Source organism: Leptonotus elevatus, chromosome 15 (genome assembly GCF_054856555.1).
Source record: "Leptonotus elevatus isolate MCC_2025b chromosome 15, RoL_Lele_1.0, whole genome shotgun sequence".
NCBI lineage: Eukaryota > Metazoa > Chordata > Actinopteri > Syngnathiformes > Syngnathidae > Leptonotus > Leptonotus elevatus.
The window spans coordinates 17,357,499-17,370,849 of record NC_141253.1 but is presented as its reverse complement, the minus strand read 5'-3'; the positions used below and the strand labels follow the sequence as shown (position 1 = coordinate 17,370,849).

The 13,351-nt window shown below is 37.5% G+C and overlaps 1 protein-coding gene across 2 annotated transcripts in view; it reads left to right on the top strand.

The window, feature by feature from the left end:
* Positions 1-13,351, top strand: part of dcc (DCC netrin 1 receptor) — a 350,617-nt gene that overhangs the window by 295,542 nt on the left and 41,724 nt on the right. For both annotated transcript variants that reach the window (XM_086097425.1, XM_086097423.1), the window contains exon 26: positions 4,958-5,107. In XM_086097425.1, the coding sequence (XP_085953551.1) occupies positions 4,958-5,107 (150 nt within the window). The remainder of the gene's footprint in view (positions 1-4,957; positions 5,108-13,351) is intronic.

Here is a 13,351-nt window from a genome sequence, read left to right as displayed (position 1 = left end):
GGCAAAGAAGATTGTTTATGTTAAGAATACTGCCGGAGATAAGGAGATCACCACATCGTTCTCCGTCTGTATGGAAACGCAGACATGTAAAAGGCTTTTGGGAAGTGGATATTTAGGAGCATTTTACAGACGAATTCTGGCTGAAACATTTCAGCATGACAGGAGCCATGTTTTATCCGGTCAAAAGGTATCTGGTCTTGTCATTGTATATTTGCAAAACCTGTTTCCATAGCCAAAATTGACATTTTATTTTTATCGATACGGCCCAGCCCCTCCAATCATAAAAACATTTTTGAAAATGTTATGCCATTTCCATTCAGGTTTATTTTCACATTTCTTCAAAATTCGAATACAAATATGTAGATGGAAACCCATCTAGTAAAACTGTTTATCTCTATCTGGCATGTTATTTTTTTCATGCGGGAATGCCCTAATCTTCTCCTTTATTACCATTATATGTGGATTCAATATGAGCATTATAAGACGTTATGTCTTTCTTCCTTAAAAACTCCAGTACGTGTATCTAGTCTACGCTGTCTGAGGAGCATACCAATAGTGTCACCTCGCTGCAACCTCACATGATAATATTGTTGACATGAGCCTTCAGGCCAATCATGATGCATATTCTGAATCACTGCCTGCAGTTCTGCATCATCAATGCTTTCTTCTCTTATTTGTTCTGACTTTGTGCCTGGCAAGGTATCTTAGACCATGTTGACATGAGTCTCATCTTCAGCTCGAGAACTAACAGAAATCAACATTGGCACTTGGAAAGGGCATTTACAGTATGTGTACGCCTTTTGGTCTGTCCAAAGCTGCTGTTTCCGAAGACAAGTTTTGAAACTTATTCAGCCGCGCCCATGACGCTGATAGGTGAGGTTGTCAGTTTTGCTTTATCTTGTAAAACATTCCATTCCCAAGGATAAGCGGTATGGATGGATGGGTGTTTTCACAGAGCTCTTAAAATGTATTATGCATTCACCGGTGAGTGTGAGCATCCCCCCCACCCCAAGTCTGGTTATGGACTTGTTCACAGTTAATGCATGTTAATTCTAATCCTGTTAACAGTTCCCAAATTGGTATACGGTATATATAACCTACTTTCACCTCCTTATATTACTCAGCACTATAAAATTTTGCTTTAGACACCTGTTGACATGATTTACTTGTCTGGATCTCTTCTTGCGAGCTCATTTCTTACACCTATTTACCAAGTTTCATTCTCCTTGGAGCAGATGATCCATTTCTGATCTCTCTTTGAGGATTGTTTGCTGCCTCACTCTGGGCTGAAAAATTCCACTTATAATTGTGTTGCTCCCACTCTCACTTTGTATCTGCAAGCATTCCTCTACTCCCGTATAAAATTTTCATCCCCACCATCTTGTTTTGCTGCTGTAGTTCAATGCTGTTTTAAGAAATGCATTTGTGTTATCTCAGCAATCAGGTTATTGCCCCATGTTGTTATTTTTGGAGTGTGTGAGTCAGTGGGTGACTTGTTTAGTTTTTGCAACGTGACATGCCATACTGGCTGTTTGCATAAGCCAGTGATATGTGGGTCACCCAGACACAGGAAAGCCTTCAGGCTTCCCGCACACGGACCTGTCCTCAACCTCCCCTCCTCTTGCTCATATTGTCATTCCATTAGTATTTTGTTCTCAAAACTAAACTTCTGTTAGGGGGATTTCCATTTGATAATCTCTGTATTCTCCATAAATTGAGATCATGTGGCTTTGTCTCATTTTAAGGCTTGGAAGCAATTTGTCATTTAAAGTAGTGATTACACAATATAGGTAGTACTGTATCTGGTCATTTGGTCCAGTACTTTTGCCACTTTTCATCTTTCTTAGAACCTCCACCCCATGTCTACACCTGATATTCAGATTTTTCTGTAATTTTTTCTCCATACTTCACTGATAAAGTTTTTAATTTACTGAGATCAGATTGTTCCCACACCATTTATTATTTCTTTTTTATTTGCTTCCACCACTATAGATCATTTTATATTTGTCACTATTTATAGTCCTTAGCATTCATTACTTTATTCTCCATTTGTGCTCATTTCCATATACAACACTGTTGGTTGGCGCGGTTTCACCTTTTTAACCCTATAAAGCCTGAAACATGAAATATATGAGAGAAAATTCAGATATTTTTTTTGTAAATAGAGTATTTATTGGTCCTTTTGAAACTTTTTTTAAAATCAACTTCCCCATATGACTTTAGATTTGTTTCATATTTGATACATCCGGTCACAATGCTTTAAATTTGTACATTCATAACTGTCAAAAATATAATAATAGACATATTAAACATATTAGTATTTACAAAAATCAGAAAGAACATTTCCTACTATTAATAAGTATAGGTGTCTCTCCTTTTTCAATTGGGGCGATCTTGCTAGGTCGCTCGAAAAGCCATCAGCTGGGTAATACTGCCCTCTAATGGATTATCTGTGCAATGCATGTGTCAGATCATATACTTCAGGGTTTTAATAGGAATTTTTTTTTGAAAAATCATGAAATAGAGGGCTCAAAATGTCTTGTATTTAATATGATATGTTTGCTGTTACAGGGTTAAAAGCCAATGCTAAAATGTTAAATACTTAACTGCTGAATGAAGTAGCTGTAAATTATAAGAGATTTTATATGGTAATTTACCGTATATGGTCATTTTTGGAAGTAATCCATTCAGAGCCAGGACAGATTTATGTACTGTATGTCTGCCTGGTCTTAATCAACACCATATGATTTTCTATTTCAACTGTATTTTTGCAACAGAAAATAACTGCTTATTGTTTGCATTTACTCAGTTATAATCAATTGTAAAGACAACAGTGAATTCTGTAGGTAGAGACCCAAAAGTCTGAGTTGATACGTTTGAACTTAAAGTCTGTATGTGCCTGTATCTTTAGATTCCAAGATGCTCTCACACTTTGTCATCCATGTTAAACTCTTTAACCTTTCAATCTCCCTTTCTGGCTGTCACTCACACATACAAACGCACAAATCTCCATTAACCTGCAGCTGCCCCACTGCCTCATTCTGATCAATAATTTCAGTCAATAACAGTATTGATGACCCTTGCTCATCTGTGGTCATCTTGCTGCTGTAATCAAACTCTGCTATGCTTAAAGTGATCACAACACCCCACACAATACACGGACATGCACACAAATAGAACCACGCACACACAAACACGCACTAATCTCTTTAAGGATGCTGATCACAGCCTTGCTGCATTCAAATAATCAACAATTTCCAATCAATACATGTATTGATCAGAATTTAGTGGAATCAGACCTGGAGTCCAATATACATCCTCATTGCTTGTTCTCTACAGTGTATTTGCAAAAACTGATCCTTTCAAGAATTTGAAACTTTGTTTTTTAAATATTATTTTCTCAATACATTGTGTTGATCCATTGCAGATGGCAACCGACATGTCTTCATTCTACATTAAAATTGAATTAAACTTAAATTAAATGACACTTTGTGTCAACATGTGGAAATACAAAAATAGTACTTGTCCATACTTTCTGTACTTTGAATGCAGCAAGGCCTTTTTTTCATTCTGACTGCTGTAGTAGCTGCAAATGGTAGACCTTTGTGTACAACACATCAAACCTTGCTGATATCTTGCATTATGGATGGATGGAATAAATTGTCAGAAATATTCACCAGAAATCTATTTAAACGTCTTTGTTTCATTTTGATTGCTGTAGTAGTTGGCAATGGTAGACCTTTATTTATTACAGAATGAGAAAAAAATACTCAGAATGACAAAAAGTGTGGTATTGTTTTTATTGTTTTTTGTTTTTTTTTTGCTGAATAATTCTGACTATTCTTAAAACTTTTGGTAAAAAATGTTTTGTTGTGTTGTTTCTGAGTGGTGTAGGACCTCCTGCATTAGTTATCAGCTTTGGGCTTCACACAATCTGATGGGATTTTTCTGTAAGCTTGAATAAAACGTGCTGCGACTAAAATGTTTCTTCAAATTTGATGAGTTTTTGATGCCAGATAACTCTATGTCACCAGCACAGAGTGTGCAATGAATCTTAATAGTTTGTATCTTTAGCTGACACAAACTCAAAAATAATGACTGTGACCTGAGTTGCCCACATGCTCAACACGTGACTTGGCGCATAAGTGACATCTTGACCTGACACAGAAGAAGAAAGCTTACATATTCAGAGGTCACCAGCCTATTTGAACTGGGAGCTACATCTTTGGTACTGCTCAATTTGAAGGTCTACCAGATTGATAAACACTGATGACCGCTCGCTGTCATTCATTTTGTGTTGATTAGTGTGGGTGTGTGTGTGTGCGTGTGTGTGTGTGTGTGTGTTGATCAGGGGCATATGTGACAAGTTTTTACTTTATTCTGTCCCCTTTCAATTGTTTTATTTTAAAGAGTGAAATAATTTTTGAATTGGAAAAAAAAAAGGATAAAAATGCTCAAATTATGTTCATTTGTTATTATTAATAACTCATGATATATAAAGACACATATACATACTACAAAGTACTTACCTTTTTACTAAGGAAAATGCCCAAAACACATTGTGACTTTGATAAGTAATTTTAATCTGATTACTGGTCTGGAAATATTAACATGTTAGATTACTCATTATCAAAAAACAAAAGTGTGCATATTAGAGTATTAATGCATTATTGGCATCACTAATAACAATAGTAATACATTTGACCAAAGTTTATAGTTATTTTAAGTGCAACAGACTTTTTTTCATTTCATTACATTTCTGCATTACTCATTTTAATTTATGGTCATGATCCCGAACATCTATGTTGTGTGTAAAAGCGTCAAATTCCTTCTTCTGTCTGATTAGCATCACTTAGCAGCACATCACATTCACTGAACGTTTTTGGACTGGATGAGACATTCTGCATCTTTTTATATCTGTGTTATTTGTACTGACCACTGCCTTTTTCTTTTTCAGCGGTGGTCAGTGCCATTCCAGTGCCATCTCTTGATTCCTCTCAGTATCCTGGTATACTTCCTTCCCCATCATGCAGCTTCACCCACACCAAATTCAGTTTAAGACCGATGCCTTTCCCCAGCCTGACTGTGGACAGAGGATACACACAAGGTAAAACCACAAAAGGTCATAAAAGTCAGAAACATGAAACAACTGTTGGAGAATACAACAGTGCAATCTCAGGTTAGGGGAAACCTTTTTTACAAACAAAGTTATTTTTTAAATCTTTGAATATGCTAAATCTGCTGGTGCTGAACCGTAAGTATGTCAGGGTGAGTATGTTTTTTGTTTTGTTTTTCTCCACAGTTAATACACTTTTGAACCAAAATAAACTCTGTTTTTATAGAATAAGACTTGTCGTAGCTGTAGTCGTCCTAACCTTTCTCTCCTACTCCATCATGATCAAAGTAAGAGCAATAATATACTGGACATTTATGTTTATTTAGTGTCAATGTTTCATTATATTAGTATTTCACTTTCTCCCCCCCTATATTTCACTAAATGTATTTTCAACCACACACTAATAAAAATAAATAAATAAGTATAGCATAGTTTTGAGGCTGGAAAAGATTAATTGCAGTGACCTCCATTTCATCAGGAAACATTACGTCAGTTTACCAACATTTCGGGTTACAAAAAGGATCAGATAATTAATTAAGTTCATAACCAGAGGTTCCACTGTATTTTTGGTATTTCATAAATACATTTAAAAGTCATAACTTTGGTATGCATATCTATAGTATTGGTTTTGAGGGAATGGCTATAAAACGTGTGGCTCCTGTAGTCATCAAAATTGCCTATCTCTGATTTAGTATGTTATTATTGTTTACTGCACGAGCATTTGGGAACAGAAGGTTGTATAATGTGTAAACAACACTTGAAATCATGCTGAATTAATGAATCATTACACTGTAAAAAAAAAAATATATATATATATATAGCATTGTATGATGAAGATGGTGGTTGTGATCGTCTCACCAGCAGCCTAATTTTAGCACGAGGATTGTTTATTTTGTAATTAATTCTGAAGCTGACAGTACAAACGACTGTGCAAATGCATAGTCGTAGATGACCACAATGTATCTTACAGGATATCTTCATTTTCAAATTACATTTTAGATTGGTCTTTGACATAAAAGAAAATATATATATATGTTAGATTTAGAAATTGAAGAGTAAAATGTACGTTTATGGCCAGTGTTGATTTCAGGTACCGTGCCAATGTTTAAATGTTACAGATAAAATTGTCTGTATTTGTGTATTACAAAATGTTTAAATCCAACATAAAACAATTGTATGGAAAATCTTATAAATAGAGAATTGACTGAGTAACCGTGTGTGATCGCCGGTCTTCCTCCTATCATGCTTCTTGTCTTATTGGAGACAACTTTACCGTAGAGCTAAACGATGCAGTAGGGAGCAGTAATTCAATAATTGCCTAATTTCTTGTCAGCTTGTATCAATGACTTGAAGACAGCTGAGAAACAATAAGAAGCCTCAGAGTCATTCAATTAGCTGACACCCTGGGAGGACTGATCACTGGCAACAAAATGCAGTTACAACTAACTGTCAAGGGGAACGCAAAACGATACTTGAGCCTTCTGTCTATCACACCTTGAATGACATTGTAAAAAGCCCCAGGCTGTGGGTGCTTTATTGTGCGAGATATCACAAGCCGTTGAAAAAGTATAATTTCAGACTTCTGACTTTAGCTGGCTAATATCTACTGTAAGTGGTGTATGGGTGAATAAACTGTACAGTGTATGGATCCACTAAGTACCCACTCACAATTTGCGTATGAGCTTTTCAGCCACCTCTTATTACTTTCTTTATACTGTCGTCTTAATGATGGTGATGACTACTCACAATCGTTGAATACAATTAAAAAATAAATTACTTACATTTCTGTCCAATTTAACCAACATTTAATTAAGTTAAATGCATTGGGAGAAATTTGCCTGGGGTCGGTGTAATGTGCAGTCCACAGACATTATGTATATTTGATTCATTTCTTTACTTGCGGTAAGATCTGCTGAAAATAGACATAATGAATAATTCTAAGTCACTGTGTGTGACATCTTTTTAACCTCCACATTTTTTTTCCATGTAGTAATTAGTTTTACTCCACCCACCCATCCATTTTCTGTACCACTTAATACTCTAAGCTGGAGTTCATCCCATTTGTCTTTGATGAAGAGACAGACAGGCATTCATTCATGTCAGTGAATGAAAAATACAATGTTTTTATCTATTTATTCATATTAAAAGTTCATATTACAATATACAACATTACCAGAAATAAAAGACAAAATATTTAATAAAACACATAGGCTACATTTACATGCAGGCAATAACAGGTTGGGTCGGACCATTCTGCTGTTGACTAGCCTTCTAAATATAACATTCATTTTATGAACTTATATTTTTCTGAAATATTTACATAATTTCATAACTATTTAATATTATTTACAAGGGTTTTTGCCCTGGAGCGCGTTAGCAGGAATGATTGAGAGCCCTCAGCTCAGTCCATTTGCCTCGATAAAGGTGCTCATCCTCCCGCCTGGCTTTTCTTCCTATCTCCCATTCACACACCGTTCACAGACTGATTTGTTCAGGAACTTGGAAATAACTAAGCACTCAGCGTTAACAGAACAATATCTTTTCAACACAACACCTCAACAGTACGCTCCAACAATAAAACACACATAAATAACCCAGTTTGTTACAAATACTGTATAAATAAGGTATAATATTACTAGTCGACAATCTGTAATAAATTTCACCGTAAGGTACAAGTTTTCCAAATTAAACCTGGCACAAATTAGTTGCTCGCTACGTCAGGCTGAATTTATCTACAGTTATGTTGTGAACATGCAGAGATTTTCGGCTTGTAATCTCTAAAACATGGAGGGAAATGTAGCATTTTAGACCTGTTGCTATCCCCATACTAAAAAAAATACCAAACCCCATAGTACAGGTACTTTATATTTTTAGCCAATACAGTACTCGAGAGAAAGATCAAAAAGCTTCAGTAGTGTGGGTGCCAGTCATGTGATTTATAAGCTATCGAATTTTTTTCCCCCTCTTGTTTGATAGTTAAGGCCATTCTATTCTCTGAGCATGTTACTATTTTGACAAAATTATGACATTTATTATAAAGTATTATTAAAGAAATTGGAAGTGTTATTATCAACTTAAAAAAAAAAAAAGTGACTAAAACTAGACTAAACCCGTTTTTGTTGACTAAAATGGAGCATTCACGCGTCAAGCATAACCCAACCTTAACCAGAAATAGACTCGGTAAGGTCCATGCAGGAAATCAAAGTACCTCCACGGGTGGATGATGTAAAGTTGTCCAGGCCAATCACATATGACCGCTGTGAAGTGGGCCTTTACCCCAGTCGTTAGTGTCCGTGTGTGACCCTAACCCTGCATAGCTGTGCCGTGGCATGGGGTGTTTTTAAAACTATAATAAATATGATGATAATGATGTCTTCAATTAATTGATTTCTAAGATTCAGAAGATTCAATGCATGCTGTACATATCAATGGAGCACAGAGCATTACACACCACCCGCACCACAACTTAGACCGACATCCAGTCCAGTCTTGGCAATCAGTCTCCTCTCGTCCAGTCCAGTCTCAGCAATCAGTATCCTCTCACCCAGTCCAGTCTTGGCGATCAGTCTCCTCTCGCCCAGTCCAGTCTTGGTGACCAGTCTCCTCTCGCCCAATCCAGTCTTGGCGACCCATCTACTCCCGCCCAGTCTAGTCTTGGCAACCCGTCTACTCCCGCCCTGCCCAGTTTTGGCGACCCGTCTACTCTCACCCTGCCTCGTCTTGGTGACCCGTCTACTCTCGCCCTGCCCCGTCTTGGCGACCAGTCTACTCTCGCCCAGTCTAGTCATGTCACGTCCAGTCTTCGTCCACTCACCTGTCTCTACTTGTTTTAATAAAGTTCCTCACATAACTCTCCATTCTTGTCTCCCTGCTGTTTCTCCCCGCATTTGGGTCCACCCTCTCCCAAGCACACCTTTTCTTGACAATGTGCATGTGCTCTGTCTACGAAAATAGATCCTTACAGTGTGAATTAGCCATACTAGTACAGTGGTGAGTGGCATTTTTACTTCAACACATAACCCATTTCACATGATGAAAAGTATGCAACCAGGCAGTACTTGGCAACTGGATGACAGGTCACTTGGCTCACTACACAGTAATTGCCACGCTTCAGTGGGATTTTTGTTGTTGTTGATGGAAATAACATGTACAGCTCATCACAAGAGGCCTCATTTATTAGTGTATAGCATTATTACCAAAAGTGTATATGCACAAAAACTAAAATTAATCAGACCTATCAAACTATGTATGCACACAAGTAGGAAATCGTACTTGCTAAGTCACAGTGCACAGAAATATTTGTATGTGGATCATTCTCATCCCACCGTCTTCATGCCATACTCATCCATTTGCTCAGTGCAAAGCTCCACACGAGTATAATGCTGATCAATGCTATGTGAAGGATGACTCATGGCGACAAGCAAAACGAAAAGGAAGAAACACAATTTCTCAGACACCAAATTCATTGAGGTAGAAGTGAGGGAAGGCATGTTATACTAGCGCCACAATGGACATAAGAAGGTGCAGCGGGTTGTAGGAGGTCACTGCTGCAGTGAATGTGGAATGTGACAGGGAGGAAAGTTGAAGACTTTTTTAAAAAGTGGTCTTGGCTTGAAAGTAGTTGCCAAAATAAGAATTGTGGCCCATCGATAGTGTTGCTGCTACTGGACCCAGTTGTGCACGTAAATCCAAGAGCATAGCTTGAGTGAATCTAAATCAGCTTTTTACTCATTGTCATCATCGTGGGCCAGGAAATCTTTGCTCGCTCCCTCCTTATTTTTGAAAATCTTCCATCTACAACTCCTTGTAACAGTGGTCGAAGTACCATCATGAGACATTATGCACTAATTTCAAGGCAGTAATCATACTTATATGGCAATCAGTGATTAATTCACATCTTTCAATTATCTATCTCACATTAGCAATCACATCCATATCAATCTGAACTATATTTATCACCAAGGGACAATGTAAAAGGGATGAAGAGCAGCATAAAAAAAAGATGGACAAATAGATAGATATAGATTATTTAATCTGTACAAAATATATGATTAAAGGGCATCCCTAATGGTCCAAACATTGGCCCTTACTTTATAATTCTGGAGATTCTTCAAAACACCCAGTGGTAAATTTAGGCTTGTTTCCTGATGGTTTTTAGTAGATTTTGAAGAGCCCACATTTAGACCGAAAACTGTGTCGTGGGCCGGTGGGGTGCCTGGCGGGCCTGCCGTGCCCAGTCCTGCTGGGCCGTGTTGGGGCGCTCCCGGCTCCTGGGTTTGCTCTCCGGACGGTGGCCCCTGCGGGGTTCGGGGGTTGGCCCTTGGCGCTGCCATGGCCTGGGGGGCCCTGATGTGTTGTGCTTGCTCTGTCCTGGCCGGGGTCGACGGCTCCCCTCTTTGGTGGAGGTTTTCATGCATGCCAGATCCACCACACCAGCATCTATCGAAATTCAAACACAATCTGCTTCTTCCTCTGGTCGTTGAATCGGTGGAGGCTGATGTCTGTGGATCTCACTCTGCTTCATCTATCCTTCCTTCCTTTCCTCAGTCTCTCCTTTGGTCTCTTGAGGTCTCCCTAATTTGTTGGAATTTAGATGTTTCTGGGGTTGGTGAAAGACTCTGGTTGGTAACCCGGTAGGTTGTAGGTAATGTCTGGTCGGTGCTGGATTTCACTTTCCTTTCTTTTCTTTGATCCTTCCTCTGGTCTCCTGACAACCTCACGAGCTGGATTCTGAAGTATTCGGTTTAGGTGAACGGTGTGGGATTTTTAATAGGTTTTAGGGGAACTAATGAGTACACACACACACATGCACATACACACCCACATACAGTAAAATTACTGAATGAACAATTCTGAGCTCTTTAAAAAAATAATAAAAAAATAAAAAAAAACACTTCACTATTCTGAGCTACATCCTTTTCTTCCAATCCCACATCAAATCCGGAACATATTTTGCACATTGTGAAATATTTTGTACTCTCTTGTCCTCCCAGTTGGTGTTTCTTCTTCTTTCTTTGTTTCAATGTATAGCATCCTTTAGTATCTTGAAAGGTGCTATATAAATCTAATTCATTATTATTATTATTAAAGAAGACAATATAAAGATAAGCCAATTATTTCATCATTCTCTTATAGTGAGCGTCAACGGAGGGCATTATTGTTGGGATATTTCCTGAGACCTAAAAAGGATGTTTGTCACTTTTTTACTCGCGACCTCTGGCCCAAAGCGTAACTGCAGCATCTGTGTAAGGCTCGTTCATGGTGCGCATGCGAGTACGTGCACGATCTTAAAGCAAAAGTCTCAATTGACAAATGAAGACATGACTTAAAATGAGGCAAGAAAGACTCCGACCAAAGAAACTGTGGAGTGTGCAGGGTGCGACACTCTACTATAAAGGGAAGATAAAAGCTGATAGGTGCATTTAGAGTAAAACAATCAGGGCTCTTCGTTCTCATCTGGGCATTGGTGGAGCATGCATGATGTAGAAAAAGCTTTAACATTACCTTTTTAAACGGCACAATGCACCTTTAAGTGGACATTAAATTTTGGTGATGATTAATCAGTTTTCGGACATTGTAAGTGATGTGTGTTAAGCATTTTAGAACAAACTAATTTTCACCTGTTACTTTGCTTATTCATTATTTACAAATTGCGCCAAAACAGATTACTATTATTAAAAGCCAGTTTCCTTTTCCAGAGCACCTATTCTAAAATCAGTTGGTTAGTGAACAATGGGCGAATTTAGCGACATTAACTTGGCAAGTGATTGTTGATATTGGGGGAAACTGAATGTGTGAAGTTTATTTTGATAGGTTACATTCTTTGCACAGAAAATTGCATGCACATATTTCTTGCCACGTTTTGTCCATAAGCAACTTTGTTCAGTAAGGCCCCAGGGTGCTTGAAGTATTATTACATTAACTGGTTTCACTTATGCAAAAATGTCTGAATATATTTCCTTAGGGCAAAAATGTAATCATAGTAACAACACAAAGATTTTGCAAAAACAAAAACTATTGGGAGAATGTGCATCTGTTTGGAAGAAAGGGTACTTTGATGTGTTTTAAACCCTCTACAATCAAACTGAATTTTAAAATTGAACTAGGCTTTCTGACACAACACAAATGTGTCAAAATAAGTATTTTTTTGTATTCATTGCTCTCCTTATTCTCTGGTCTCTGCGTGCCATCGAGAATGTGTGTCTCTCATGTTAGCTCTCATTTGCTTTATGCTTTCTGTAGCTATAACGTTATCCCTTCCTCACTCTATTCTGATCTTGGATGATGAATGCACACTCACTCAGCATGTAATTAGTAGTTTACTGTAACATAAATATTTGCAGCTTTTATGTCAAACCAGATCTGTGTCTCTGCATTGAATCAACATTTTTGGCTTTTGTGATGTCCTTCTGGACCATGCTGTGATTGCTCTGCTTCACACAGAACTTCCTGGAAAGCTAAAATTTGATTATGTTCACTGGGTTACAGTTCACTCAATACAGAATAATAAAATCCTTAATAAAATATGAGAAAAACATACACAGTATGTTGCAATAATTATAGGTGACCTCTGTCACAAAGTGAGCTGGCCTAGCTTATCTGTGACCCCAATGTAGGCAAACTGTATAAAGAAATTGATTGGTGGGTGCTGAATTGAACAAAAATGTGTAGCATTGTATTGTGTTGTACCAATTATTCCCCATTCAGTGATCTTTGAAGTACAAGCAAAACATCACAAATACATTGGAAGCTCCTTTTGGATACTGGTGGAGGACAAAAGATGTTAATCTGCAGAAAAGTGACAATTAGATATCAGGCATTATTAAAAAAATGTGTGGTCCAACAGAATTAGTTGTTAAAGTTAAAGCTTTAATTCTGCAGTTAACTCTCGAGTTAGAACACAAACTGAAGCATTCCTAATCTAAAGCCTATTAAAAATTTGTGGAAGCATCTGAAAATGCAATCTGGAGAAGGTACCCTTCCAACATGCAAGCAGAGCAGTTTCTTCACAGGCAGTGGATCAAAATCTCCATCGACAGGTTCACAACACCTTATTGAGACTTACAGAAATGGTTTAGCAACAGTGTTTGCCTTCAAAGCGAAATACTACGCTGTGATAATTGAAATCTTAAGTAAGATATAATTTCTTAAATTTAACCTAAATTTGCTTTGACAAGTTATTTTTACTTAAAATTAAATTGTCAGACAAGATCATTGTGCTTTTAAGATACGTAT